Raw genomic sequence first — 14,113 nt, 5'->3', positions numbered from 1 at the left:
ATGTTGTGGCCATTTTGGAAACATGGATACAGCTGGACAGGAATGGTTGTTGCAGGTTCTGGGATTTAGATGTTTCAGAGATGGTAGTAGAGGGGGAGGTGTGACATTATTAGTCAAGGACAGTATTACGGTGGCGGAAAGGACGTTTGAGGACTCGTCTACTGGGGTAGTGTGGGCTGAGGTTAGAAATAAGAAAGGAGAGGTCATCTTGTTGGTAGTTTTCTATAGGCTTCTGAGTAGTTCCAGTGATGTAGAAAAAAGTATAGCAAAGCTGATTCTGGATAGGAATGAGAGTAACAGTGCAGTTGTTATGAAGGGCTTCAACTTTCAAAATATTGACTGGAAATACTATAGTTCAAGTACTTTAGATGGTTCAGTTTTTGTCCAAGGTGTGCAGGAAGGTTTCCTGACACAGTATGTAGAGGCCAACATGTGGCAAGGCCACATTGGATTTGGTACTGGGTAATGAATCCAACCAGGCGTTAAGATTTGGAGGTAGGTGAGCACTATAGTTATAGTGACCACAATTCAATTATGTTTACTTTAGCAATGGAAAGGGATAGCTATATACTGCAGGGCAAGAGTTATTGCTAGGGGAAAGGCAATTATGATGAGATTAGGCAAGTTTAAGAATGCATAGGATGAGGAAAGAAACTGAAGGGGGTGGGCACAGTTGAAATGTGGAGCTTATTCAAGGAACAGATACTCTGTCCTTGATAAGAATGTACCTGTCATGCAGGGAGGAAGTGGTCGAGCAAGGGAGCTGTGGTTTACTAAAGTTGAATCTCGTCAAGAAGAAGAAGGCTGATGTTAGGATGAGACATGAAGGCTCAGTTAGTGCACTTTAGAATTACAAGTTAGCCAGGAAAGATCTAAAGAGAGAGCGAAGAAGAGGCAGGAGGGGACATGAGAAGTCATTGGCAGATAAAATCAAGGAAAACCCTAAAACTTTCTAAAGATATATCAGAAATAAAAGAATAACTAGATTAAGATTAGGGCCAATCAAGGATAGTAGTGGTAAGTTGTGTGTGGAGTCCAAAGAGATTGGGGAAGTGCTAAATGAATATTTTTCATCAGTATTCACTATGGAAAAAGACAATGTTGTTGAGGAGAATACTGAGATACAGGCTATCAGACTAATTGGGATTGAGGTTCACAAGGAGGAGGTGTTAATAATTCTGGGAAGTGTGAAAATAGACAAGTCCCCTGGGCTGCATGAGATTTATCCTAGGATCCACTGAGAAGCCAGGGAGGAGATTGCAGAGTATTTGGCTTTGGTCTTTGTCGTCATTGTCTATAGGAGTAGTGTCAGAAGACTGGTGGATAACAAATGTCTCCTTGTTAAAGAAGGGGAGAAGAGATAACCCTGGTAATTATAGACCAGTGTGCCTTACCTCTTATGAGTAAAGTGTTGGAAAAGGTTATAAGAGATAAAATTTATAATCATCTGAAAAGGAATAAAGTTTGTAGCTCAGGTTGAGGTTTAGGGTGTAGGTTTGCTCGCTGAGCTGTAGGTTTGATATCCAGACGTTTCATTACCTGGCTAGGTAACATCATTAGTAGTGACCTCCAAGTGAAGCGAAGCTGTTGTCTCTTGCTTTCAACACTCTCAAACAAAAGCTAACAAACTTAAAAGACCCAGTACAACCCATGGACAAAACCAACGTCATCTATAAAATTCCATGCAAGGACTGCCACAAACACTGCGTAGGACAAACAGGAAGAAAGTTAGCCACCAGGATACATGAACACCAGCTAGCCACAAAAAGACACAACCCCCTCTCCCTCATAGCCCTTCACACGGATGAAAAAAACCACCATTTCGACTGGGACAACACATCTATCCTGGGACAGGCTAAGCAAAGACATGCCAGAGAATTCCTAGGGGCCTGGCACTCCAACAACAACGCCATAAACAAGCACATAGATTTAGATGCCATCTATCAACCCCTCAGAAAACGAACAGGAAATGACATCACCACAAACCCCAGGAACCCCATCCAGAAGAAAGATATAAATAGAAAGCAGGAGACAACAGCTTCGCTTCACTTGGAGGTCGCCACTGATGATGTTACCTAGCCAGGTAATGAAATGTCTGGATATCAAACCTACAGCTCAGCGAGCAAACCTGCACCCTAAAAAGGAATAAGTTGTTTAGGGATAATCAACACGGTTTTGTGAAGGAACATCATGCCTCACAAACCTAGAGTTCTTTGATAAGGTGATCAAACAGTGGATGAGGGTAAAGCGGTTGATGTGGTGTATATGGATTTTAGTAAGGTGTTTGGTAAGGTTCCCTACAGTAGGCTACTGCACAAAGTATGGAGGCATGGATTGAGGGTAATTTAGCAGTTTGGATCAGAAATTAGCTAGCTGAAAGAAGACAGGGTGGGGGTTCATGGGAAATGTTCATCCTGGAGTTCAGTTACCAGTAGTGTACCACAAGAATCTGTTTTGGGTCCACTTCTGTTTGTCATTTTTATAAATGACCTGGATGAGGGCATAGAAGGATGGGTTAGAAAATTTACTAATAAGGGGCAGACCAGCAAAAATCACCCAAAGCTTAACACAAAGTATAGCACAACCTGAATGAAGGTTTAATTCATATTTATTCATGAAACAAAAGTAAATTTAAACATTACATTGAAAAAAATGTTAATACAAGGACAGAGGGTCAACATCATCATCTGCAGTTGTGGTTGCAGGTGTGGATGGCTTTGGTTTATTGTCTTCTGACCGTTTCTTGGAGATTGGTTTAAAAAAGACATCCAAATTTTGCTGCCTTGCCCTTTTCTTCTGTCTTGAAGAAGCTGTTCATTGGGTGCCAGATGATACCTTATTGAATGAACTGCTACCCTGCTGCGTTCTGCATTGTAATCATTGTCCTCCAAGAACTGCAACTGCCTCTCAACTTTCCTTCAGGATAGAAAAGAGAAGTGGAAGGCTCTTGTGGTGCTGCATCCTGGATATTTTTTTTTAATCTCCAGATGCTACTTCCCTGTCAGTGACAAGCTGTTATAGATCAGCTAGGTCTTGGCAGTGGGACTCAAGCAGCTCTTCAATATCCTTGCTTTCCACTTCTTCAAAGCCAACCTGCGTTGCAAAGGTAGCACAATGCTCTTTGATTTTTGGGAGCTCCTTTGATGGTTCACATCCTTTAATATCTTGGACTACGGGAGAAAATGCCAGCGTACGCTCCTAGTCTGTGCAGGCAGATTCACCAATTAACTTTACATTAATGCAATGCATAACGGTTCTTCAAACCAGCCAACCACTATTGCTAGAACTAAAGGCAGGCACATCTGCATGATTTTCAGTATTTTTATTTAGATCTTAATAAATGGACAAGGTTTTCTCTTTTATGGTGAGAAAGGTTGTCTCAGATTACATTTTTGTTTTATTTTCTATCCCAACACTTAGAAGCCGCTCCATCTCAAGTTCCTTTAGCCATGACCTCTCAGATTTGCTGGCACTCAGACTTGTTCCAGCAACACTGATTGCCTTAATCTTTTCAGCATTGCCTCTAATGGTGCGCAAGATCGACTCTGTCCTTCCTGTTAAGCGAGCTATATAACATGTTATTTCCTTACGCTCAAAACACTTTATAACATTTAGCTTCTCTTCCAGCATTATAGTCTTTCTTTTGCATTCACCATCTGCAATTTTATCACCATGATGCTTCTTGCTGATATTCTTGTCAATTTTCTTTTTGCAAAAATGGAGATGCATAATTTAGGAATAGATTGTGTGATATGAAGGTACAAGAATAAATTAGAAAGGCAAATAGTATGTATAAGAGTAATGCAGTCCTGAAGGAATTATACAAAAATATTCTTGTATCCGAAGGAAAGCAATGAACATTCATTAGATTATATTACTTAAAGTGTGGAAACAGGCCATTTGGTCCAACAAGTCCACACTGACCCTCCGAAGAGCAACCCACCCAGACCCATCCCCCTACATTTACCCCTTCACCTAACACTACGGGCAATTTAGCATGGCCAATTCACCTAATCTGCACATTTTTGGACTGTGGGAGGAAACCGGAGCACCCGGAGGAAACCCACGCAGACACGGGGAGAATGTGCAAACTCCACACAGACATAAAGTGTTTTGCCTGAGGTGGGAATTGAACCCGCGTCTCTGGCACTGTGAGGCATGTTTGAGATAAGGCTGCTCAACGTATAGTACTATACCTCTCATGTTCTGATGGCAGCTGACATTGGTGCATGTGCAGGACAAAGTGTGCAAAATGGTCGCTGCTGGAATTGCGCTATTGCAAAGAGGTAAGTGTTCTCTAGCCAAATCACACTGCCAAAACATGCTTTATACAAGAACTACCTGTATGTTTGCTCTATCTAGTTTCTATACCTCAGTCTTTTCTTGTACCCCTGCAGCATCCTCCTCTGAATTAGCGAATTTTTTTTAAAGATTCAAATCTTCAAATGGCAACTGTTTGCTATAGATCTACTTTCTGCTGGACATCGTAACAATGAAATCTGAATAAATGATTATTAAGCCTTAGATGGCCTGTGAAGAGGGTTAACCAAGCCACTCCATTTTTTCAGGACATCTAGGGTTGGAAAATAAATACCAACTGAAAAAAGAAAAACTGCCACACACTGACCAATGGCTGTCTTTATTTGAAAATTCCTCATGAACATTTATATTAGATATTTTAACTTGCACTCTAATAAATTGGTTTAAGTAAAGACAGTGGGTTATGTAATTATTCCAAACTAAAAAGGAATCAAGATTGTGCAAAACAAGCAATAGTGCACTATATAAGTGATGTTTCTGATGCTGCTGTGGCCTCAACAGTAAAGAGTTAAAAATTATGACCTGTGAACATTATCTACAGTATGCGTGCTGAAACTATCCTCAATTTAAGGAAAAATCTTCAAAGTTTGAGAGAAGATTTGTAGCTCGGGTGCTCGTTGCTGTGGTTCTGTTCGCCGAGCTGGAAGTTTTTGTTGCAAACATTTCGTCCCCTGTCTAGGTGACATCCTCAGTGCTTGGGAGCCTCCAACTGAGGATGTCACCTAGACAGGGGACGAAACGTTTGCAACAAAAACTTCCAGCTCGGCAAACAGAACCACAGCAAGGAAAAATCTATTTCAACCTTAATTTCATTTTTGCTTTCACATTTCAATGATGTCATCATAATGCAAATGTGCTCTGCCATGTATCTGCATCAATATCTTCTCTAAAATAAATCATGAAGCAAATGGTTAAGATGTTTTCAGTTGTCCAGACACCTAGGCTGATTGGGTCAAGTTGTGCAAACCCATCACAGCACACAATACCAGTGAAAGATCAGACAGCAAGATGTATGGAAACTTTTTTGGGGGCTCCAAAAATTCTGGTAATACACTAAAAGAAAACATTCAAAAAATATCTTTTCTCATTAAAACAAACTTTCAATCAACGCAGTTGCTAGATTTTGCAGTAGTTCAGTGATAATGTTTAGAGGTGTTAAATATATTGCAGGCAGACTCGAGCATAACCAAATAAGCAGAGGGACTGCAACATTCAGCAACTCCATTTCAGTATCAGTAAATAAGCAAAAGATGATTACTCCAGCTATGCAAGAGCTGATAATCTAACTGTATCAATGTTTATTTCAGTTGTTTTGACTTTTCATTCAAACTGCACACCAACAGAAGACAAATTGGCCAACTGACATGAGAAATTATGAGGCGAAATATTTCAGAGATTTAACTTTTTTCTTCTGAGGAGAAAAATGGATATGCCTTACTGTTCATCACGTTTGGCTATTCTTGCTTGAGAAAGGAAATTTTACTAGCTGGAAGTGGCCACTGGAGGCAAGCATGTTTGTGATGGAGGGAAAATGTGAATAAAATTAAGATGGAATCATTCCTTTGTTCCTCTTCCTATCTGCAAGTGATCGCCGATTATGATTAGATCGAAGGGATTTATTAGCCTCTTTTTTTCTTCTCTCCATTAGTGTTTCTTTTGATTGCCCTTGGCCCCTTGCATTTCCCAGAACAGTGCTATTGTCATGTTTGAACCTGTAAAGCAATACATTTAGACAGCAGTTAATTGATCAAGTTAGACAATCGCTTTTCTTCTATTAGAGAAATCAACTATACTTATTTAGTCACAATTGGATAATTATGGGGAGGAGGAGAAAAATATGGGAAAGGCAGTGTAGGAATGAACTGGATTTCTAATGTGTTACACAATGAATTTCCTAAATGCTATTCATTAATCCAGACTTCCCAGCAACAATGTGTGAGTGCAAATGAGACATCTAGTAATCCCTGCAAGGAGATGCAATCATTTCCCTTTGCGCACACTTAATAGATATACATCCCAAAGTATTTAAAGAATTACCAGAATTAAGCTGGATTTTTTTGGTTAAGCTAAATGTTGCTTATATAAACATAGTTTCAGGATTTTAAGTATTAAACTTAAATGGTCTAGCATCTTTGAATAACCTTGACCGATGGAGATGGATGTGTCCAATGCAAAAGATTGACTTGTAAATCAGTGCCCGCAGGAGCTTGAAGCCAATAATGGAAGCTATTATTCATACCTATCCCTGGGACAATAGCTAGTTTGTTATCTTCTTTGACAGTCAGATATTCACATGTGAAATGGACTTAGAACCAACGAAGTATAGTTAAAGAAAGAATAATCAAGAGCCAAGACAGATTAATAAGTTTATAACATCTAGACTTGTGACTAAGCAATTCTGTTTCAAAATGTTTATAAAAGTATTCTTATTGCTTAGATTCTTACCCTCTTCTGGCATTAAAGGTAGCACGTCTTGCCTCTGCTCTTTCCCTCAGCAATGCTGGGTCCTGTACAAACAGATCTCTCTTTGGAATTTCCTCCTAGAAATTACAACATCGTTACATTTTTCTCTATTTTCAATATTGGCATAATCTTATTTATATGAACAAAAATAGATCTTTGGTTGCTTGCTAGACAACTTTCATAAGCATCATTAGTTTTGAGACATGCTTCATAATGGCTTTATTTAGAGTGAAATTGATATAAGAATGAACACTGATACTTGACTGACCAACCTGAAATTACATTCATAGTCAGCACAGTCAAATATGATCATGATTTAGGCCACAGAGGTATTTAAAAAAAAACAGTTTTATAAGTATTTTGGCAGGACACCACAATAAAGTTATTGGTTCAATGTGCATGAGATGGTAATAACAATGACGAGTACTAGCAAAGGTGCCGAAGATATTGGAAGAAATTGGACAAGTGATTCTTCACTGACGTTCTTTTAAAAATTAGAAATGACAACAGACTACCAGTTACATTTTTCTCTGTTCACAGATATTTCCCTCAGAAAAGAGTAAAGTAATATGGCCTCTCCCAAGTGAATTACTAATTTAACAAAATGAATATGAATGACTCTTGTTACACCCTCATCTTCAAAGATTAAAGTATTTTTTCACAGAATGGGAAAGATTTATACTGCATTGCATTTTAGCCAAATGGACAAAATTGAAGCAAAGATTAATCTGCACATCAGCATGATTGTAAAAAGAAGTGACTACTTTTGAAGAAAAGTAATCTCAATTGTGTAATAAAGAACTTTTCTTTTTAAACCGTTGCACAAGAGGAACAAGTCAGATTTCAAGTAAAATAATTTTGAAATAAATATTTTAAAAGGAAATTCAGACTTTCAAAACATAGATGTACTATAAACATGAAATCAGCAATCAAGTGAAGTAATTAATGAAATTTTCAAAATTTTGTATGATAGGCTTCCCAAATAACCCACTGAATAGGAATGATTAGGGGAGACAGTTTCAGGCGTAGAAACAACGGTTTCAAAGGATTTTCAGTTGTAAGTACAACCTGTAGCAATTTAATGCAGATTGTCATAAACACTGCATAAAGTCCTAGGATTTTAAAAGAAATTCCACCGAGAACCATCCTCCTTTAGCAAAACATATTTCTGAATAAAAAATACTGTGGTACATATTGGCTTCCATAAACGAGCCAAATCCCAATGTATTAGATGTCATTATTGATTTGGATTACCTTTGGTACTTCCTCTTCAGATTCATCATCATCTTCCTCCTCATCCTCTTTTTGTCTTAAGATTCGAGGAATTGTAAATGGTCTTGGAAAAACAGTGAATTATGATATGTCTGTAGTTGATACTTTTATTTGTGAAATTAACATTGCAAATAATACACTTGTCCATTTTTAAAAATCCTATCTAGAAGGTGAAAAACAACCAGCTGAATTAATATATTATAAAAGCATGGTTAAGACCACAATACAGTAGACTATACAGGCAATTGAGTCTGCCCCACCATACAAACTGTGGAGAAGAATTCTACAGATTTACTACCCACCTTATCTCTGCCTTAACAGGGTGATCCTTTATTCTGACCTTATGCCCTTTGGTCTGAGACTGTCCTGCAGGGCAAATAATTTTTCTTCATCTATCCTGTCATGTTTCCTAAGGAATCTGTACGTTTCAACAAGGTTGCCTCTCATTATTCTATATGCCAATGAGTACAGGCCGAACTGCATTTTATAATAAAATACACGTGTCAATCAATAAATGAATAAACAACTCTTTTCATACGATAGACCCATCATAGCTGGTATCAACCTGGTGAACTTTCTCCGAGCTGTCTCCAATGCCAGTACATCTTTCCTCAGATTCTGAAACTCTATGTCCTTGCCTTCCCTATTAGTACACTAATCTTTTGCGATTTATGCACAAGGACTTTCAAATTATTTGTGCAGCCATTCTCTATTTAAATAATATTCAGCTCCTCCATACTTCCAGCCAAATACAGAACCTCACATATTCCCAGGCTACATCGGATCTATATTCTTCTGCAGACTTTGTGCCATCCTCACCACTTACCTTCCCACCTATGTGTTACCTGCAAACGTGATGATAATACATTCATCCATCTCCTCCAAATCATCTATACATGGTATATATAAAAAATTATACGTATGTAAATAATTAATCCCTGTGGCACATCAATTTACAGGTTGCCATCCTGAAATCTGCATCCCCCCCACCCCAACTTTGTCATCTACAGTTGGCCAATCATCTATTCAACATCATGGACTCTTAGTTTATTAAGTAGCCTGAACGTGGTACCTTATCAATGTCTTGTGAAAATCCAAATATATTACAACCAGTCTTTCCCCTTTATGCTTGTTACTTCCTCAAAAGAATTCTGAAGAATTACACAACTGCAGGTGCCCAATTTTAACTCTGCCTTAATTTTCTTATTCTAGAAACATGTAACCAGGAAATTTATGAAGTGAAAGAAACATAATGGAACCATTGACTATTTAAATAAAATTAGATTCAATTAAAACAGTTTAAGAGAGAAAATGATACTAAGGGTTTTTACAAATACATTAAGGACAAAAGGGTAACTACAGAGCGAATAGGACCCCTCAAAGATCAGCAAGGTGGCCTTTGTGTGGAGCCGCAGAAAATGGGGGAGATACTAAATAAGTATTTTGCATCAGTATTTACTGTGGAAAAGGATATGGAAGATATAGACTGTAGGGAAATAGATGGAGACATCTCGCAAAATGTCCAGATTACAGAGGAGGAAGTGCTGGATCTGTGATCAGGTGTACTCGAGAACTCTGTGGGAAGCTAGAGAAGTGATTGCTGGGCCTCTTGCAGAGATATTTGTATCATCGATAGTCACAGGTGAGGTGCCAGAAAACTGGAGATTGGCAAACGTGGTGCCACTGTATAAGAAGGGCGGTAGGGACAAGCCAGGGAACTACAGACCGGTGAGCCTGACCTCAGTGGTGGGCAAGTTGTTGGAGGGAATCCTGAGGGACAGGATGTACATGTATTTGGAAAGGCAAGGACTGATTAGGGATAGTCAAGATGGCTTTGTGCATGGGAAATCCTGCCTCACAAACTTGATTGAGTTTTTTGAAGAAGTAACAAAGAAGATTGATGAGGGCAGAGCAGTAGATGTGATCTATATGGACTTCAGTAAGGCGTTCGACAAGGTTCCCCATGGGAGACTGATTAGCAAAGTTAGATCTCATGGAATACAAGGAGAACTAGCCATTTGGATACAGAACTGGCTCAAAAGGTAGAAGACAGAGGATGGTGGTGGAGGGCTGTTTTTCAGACTGGAGGCCTGTGCCCAGTTGAGTGCCACTAGGATTGGTGCTGGGTCCTCTACTTTTTGTCATTTACATAAATGATTTGGATGTGAGCATAAGAGGTACAGTTAGTAAGTTTGCAGAGGACACCAAAATTGGAGGTGTAGTGGACAGTGAGGAGGGTTACCTCAGATTACAACAGGATCTTGACCAGATGCGCCAATGGGCTGAGAAGTGGCAGATGGAGTTTAATTCAGATAAATGCAAGGTGCTGTATTTTGGGAAAGCAAATCTTAGCAGGACTTATACACTTAATGGTAAGGTCCTAGGGAGTTGCTGAAAAAAGAGAGACCTTGGAGTGCAGGCTCAGAGCTCCTTGAAAGTAGAGTTGCAGGTGGATAGGATAGTGAAGAAGGCGTTTGGCATGCTTTCCTTTATTGGTCAGAGTATTGAGTACAGAAGTTGGAAGGTCATGTTGTGGCTGTACAGGACATTGGTTAGGCAACTGTTGGAATATTGCACGCAATTCTGGTATCCTTCCAATCGGAAAGATGTTGTGAAACTTGAAAGGGTTCAGAAAAGATTTACAAGGATGTTGCCAGGGTTGAAGGATTTGAGCTATAGGGAGAGGCTGAACAGGCTGGGGCTGTTTTCCCTGGAGTGTCGGAGGCTGAGGGGTGACCTTATAGAGGTTTACAAAATTATGAGGGGCATGGATAGGATAAATAGACAAAGTCTTTTCCCTGGGGTCGGGGAATCCAGAACTAGAAGGCATAGATTTAGGGTGAGAGGGGAAAGATATAAAAGAGACCTAAGGGTCAACTTTTTCACACAGAGGGTGGTACGTGTATGGAATGAGCTGCCAGAGGAAGTGGTGGAGGCTGGAACAATTACAACATTTAAGAGGCATTTGGATGGGTATATGAACAGGAAGGGTTTGTAGGGGTATGGGCCGGGTGTTGACAGGTGGGACTAGATTGGGTTGGGATAACTGGTTAGCATGGACAGGTTGGACTGAAGGTTCGGTTTCCATGCTGTACGTCTCTATGACTCTATAACTCCACTGCCAAATCACTTGTACTTCTTGAACATGCACAAAAACAATATCTATACAAAAATTGAACATCCCAAGGTCTCACAACATTAAACTTCACACTTCTTGTTACAAATTTCTCAGTTCATATTTAAAAAGCCCCTATATTCTCAAAAGCCGAGACACCTTTCAACAGTTATACTACCATAGGAACACAAAACTCCTCATCCAGGCTGGACAAATCTACCATGACCTCTCTTGATTCCAGAGAAGACAGAGCTAATATTAGCTAATCAAGATTGACAGCTTTCACTAGAACCATGTTGTACTGTACAAATTTAACAAAATTATTGAAATCTCCAATTTTGTTTGTTGCTTATTAAGTATGCATTCACAGCCTCTCGATCTGCTCTCAAAAGCAAAGTAATTAGCCCATCAAATCCATGGTTAATATTCAACCTTCTTCCCAATATCCTTTATTTACATGATTTGTTTCATCGGCAAACATAAACTTTACCACAAGTCTAAAATATCTGGGGTAAAAATCACAAGGCAAATAATACTCTGATATCACTGGGTAATACACTGGCTTTGGGATATCATAGTGTACCCTTGATTTTAATTGACATAAACTTGACACACCTTATATCTCAGATTAAACTATTACTGCAGATACTTTGTAGGAAATGAAATTATCTCGAGAAAAATATATCCGATTATAGAGTTTTATAGTACAGGTACCAACTGACTGCTCATGCAGATATCAGCTCACAAAATACTATCCACAGCGCCATTCTCCTACTCATTTCCCCATAATCTTTTCCACATCCACAAGCTTTGACTCTCTCCAGCACATCACAATTGCAGCAGTGTGTAGAATCAATAGGATACGCTACAGAAATTCATCAAAGGTCTTTAGACAGCATTTTCCAAACCCACAAACAAGATGGACTAGAAGAATAAATACCAACACTCTCACATTTCCCTCAAAGTCACTCATCAGTGTGCTTGGAAATATAGTCATTCCAATACTGTCCCTGAGTCAAATCTACTCCTAACAGCATTGTAGGTCTACCTCCACCAAATGGATTGCAGCAGTTCAAAGAAGGCAGCCCACCACCGTCTTCTCCAGGACAACTAGAGATGGTTAATAAATGTTGGTTCAGCCAGTGATGCTCATATCCCATGAACAAATTGAATATAAATCTTCTCTGCACCTCCTAATACCATCACATCCTTCCTATAATGTGACAACCAGGTTAGAAGGTTACACAGCACTCCAGTTGTGGTTTTATAAGCATTTTAAACAGTTCCAACAATAGCCCTTTCTTGTATTCTATGCCTTGGCTACTAAGGTAAGTATCTCGTTATGTTTTCCTAACCACCTCATCTATCCACACTGCTATCTTTAGGGATCTGTAAAATGCATACCAAAGACCCTCTGGTCTTCAGTAATTTGCAAGGGTCCTAGCATTTATAGCATAATTCCTTGCTTTGTTAGACCTTCATAAGTGCATTAACTTACACTTTTCCAGGTTGAATTCTATTTGCCATTGCTCTACCTACTCAAGCATGCCTTGGACATCCTCCTGCAGTTTATAGCTATCCTCTTCACTACTTATCACCCTTGTAATATTTATATCATCTGCGAACTTTTATTTGTAACCTTGACATTAAGTCCAAATCAGTTATGTATACAACAAACAGCTAGGGCCCCATTACTGAGCCCTGCAGAACCCTATAAGAAATAAGACTCCAATCATAGAAATAAGACTCCAACATCACTCCTGCTTCCTGCTCTCTCAGCAAATGTTTGTTCCAACATGCCATGGGCTCTTACCAGTCTGCCATAATGGATCTCATTAAGCACCTTATCATAAAGTCCATGCAGACAATAAAAATCACTTCTAGTTACCTCTTAAAAAAAACTGATCAAATTTATCAGACACATGGCCAGAAAAGATTAGAAAATTATAGCCAGGGCTCCTAATATCCATTCCCTTACCTCCATCAACAGCTTGGGATACACCATTTGGGCCTGCAGATTTATCCACAGCTGCCATAACCCACTAGTACCTTCTCTCTCACTATGTTAAATTTCTTGTAATCGTTAACAGTCCTCCATCCTGATTCTATACCTGCACTGTCCTTTCTCATTATAAAGACCAACAAAGTTTTCATGGAGAAGTGTTTCCATATTTTGAGTCCACATATACATTACCTCTACAGTCTCCACTTTTTTCCAGTTATTTCCTTGCTCTTTATATATCTTAAAAAACCCTTTGGCTTTTTTTCTATTCTACTCACTAAGACTTTCTCCTGCACACACTGCTTTCCTAATTTCCTTTTTAAGTTCTCCCATGCACTTTAATACACGCCTTTAGGAACTCTGCTGATTTCTACTTATGAACTTTTCAGAAGTTTGACAGAGAGACAAATAAATATGGTGCTGGAATTTTACATGAGAAGGGCACCTTACTAACAGAATATAGAAAAATACAGTGCCCTCGATGTTGCGCCGATCCAAGCCCACCTAACCTACACTAGCCCACTATCCTCCATATGCCTATCCAATGCCCGTTTAAATGCTCATAAATATTAAAATTGTGTAAAAATGTCAAAGTATAATGATTAAAAGTCATAACAGTATGTTCAGTTAGGTAAAAACATTAATAGTAAAATAAATTCAGGAAAAATTCAACTTGTTCATCCTACCTTCTACTGACTAGTTCATCATCTGAATCCACATCATTTGCTCCTATTTGGTTGCCATCATAAGTGTCATCATATTCATCATCATAGTTGCCTGCATAAAACTGGACTCCGTCTTCTACTGGTGCTTTTTCAACTACTATACTGTAGGCATTATATCTTTCCCTTTGCTTTGCAATGTGCATCTTATCATTAAGCAGCGTTGTTCCCTCTTTCCCTTTTCTGCAAAATAAAACACAAATATCATCCAAAGAGGAT

At 39.0% G+C, this 14,113-nt stretch overlaps 1 protein-coding gene across 2 annotated transcripts in view; it reads right to left on the bottom strand.

Moving 5' to 3' along the window:
* Positions 1-2,590: 2,590 nt before the first annotated feature.
* The window catches only part of ascc2 (activating signal cointegrator 1 complex subunit 2), a 62,194-nt gene continuing 50,671 nt past the window's right edge, over positions 2,591-14,113 (bottom strand). For both annotated transcript variants that reach the window (XM_088000082.1, XM_088000083.1), the window contains 4 exons: positions 13,859-14,077; positions 8,038-8,119; positions 6,766-6,860; positions 2,591-6,032 (listed from right to left, as the gene is read on the bottom strand). In XM_088000082.1, coding sequence (XP_087856208.1) covers positions 5,864-6,032; positions 6,766-6,860; positions 8,038-8,119; positions 13,859-14,077 — 565 coding nt within the window. In that variant the 3' untranslated portion in view covers positions 2,591-5,863. The remainder of the gene's footprint in view (positions 6,033-6,765; positions 6,861-8,037; positions 8,120-13,858; positions 14,078-14,113) is intronic.

This window comes from Chiloscyllium plagiosum, unplaced genomic scaffold (assembly GCF_037043375.1).
Source record: "Chiloscyllium plagiosum isolate Xiang-an unplaced genomic scaffold, Cpla_swu_hap1 HiC_scaffold_24, whole genome shotgun sequence".
NCBI classification, from domain to species: domain Eukaryota; kingdom Metazoa; phylum Chordata; class Chondrichthyes; order Orectolobiformes; family Hemiscylliidae; genus Chiloscyllium; species Chiloscyllium plagiosum.
Note: the sequence above shows the minus strand (reverse complement) of the source record. Positions and strands in the feature narration are given on the sequence as shown.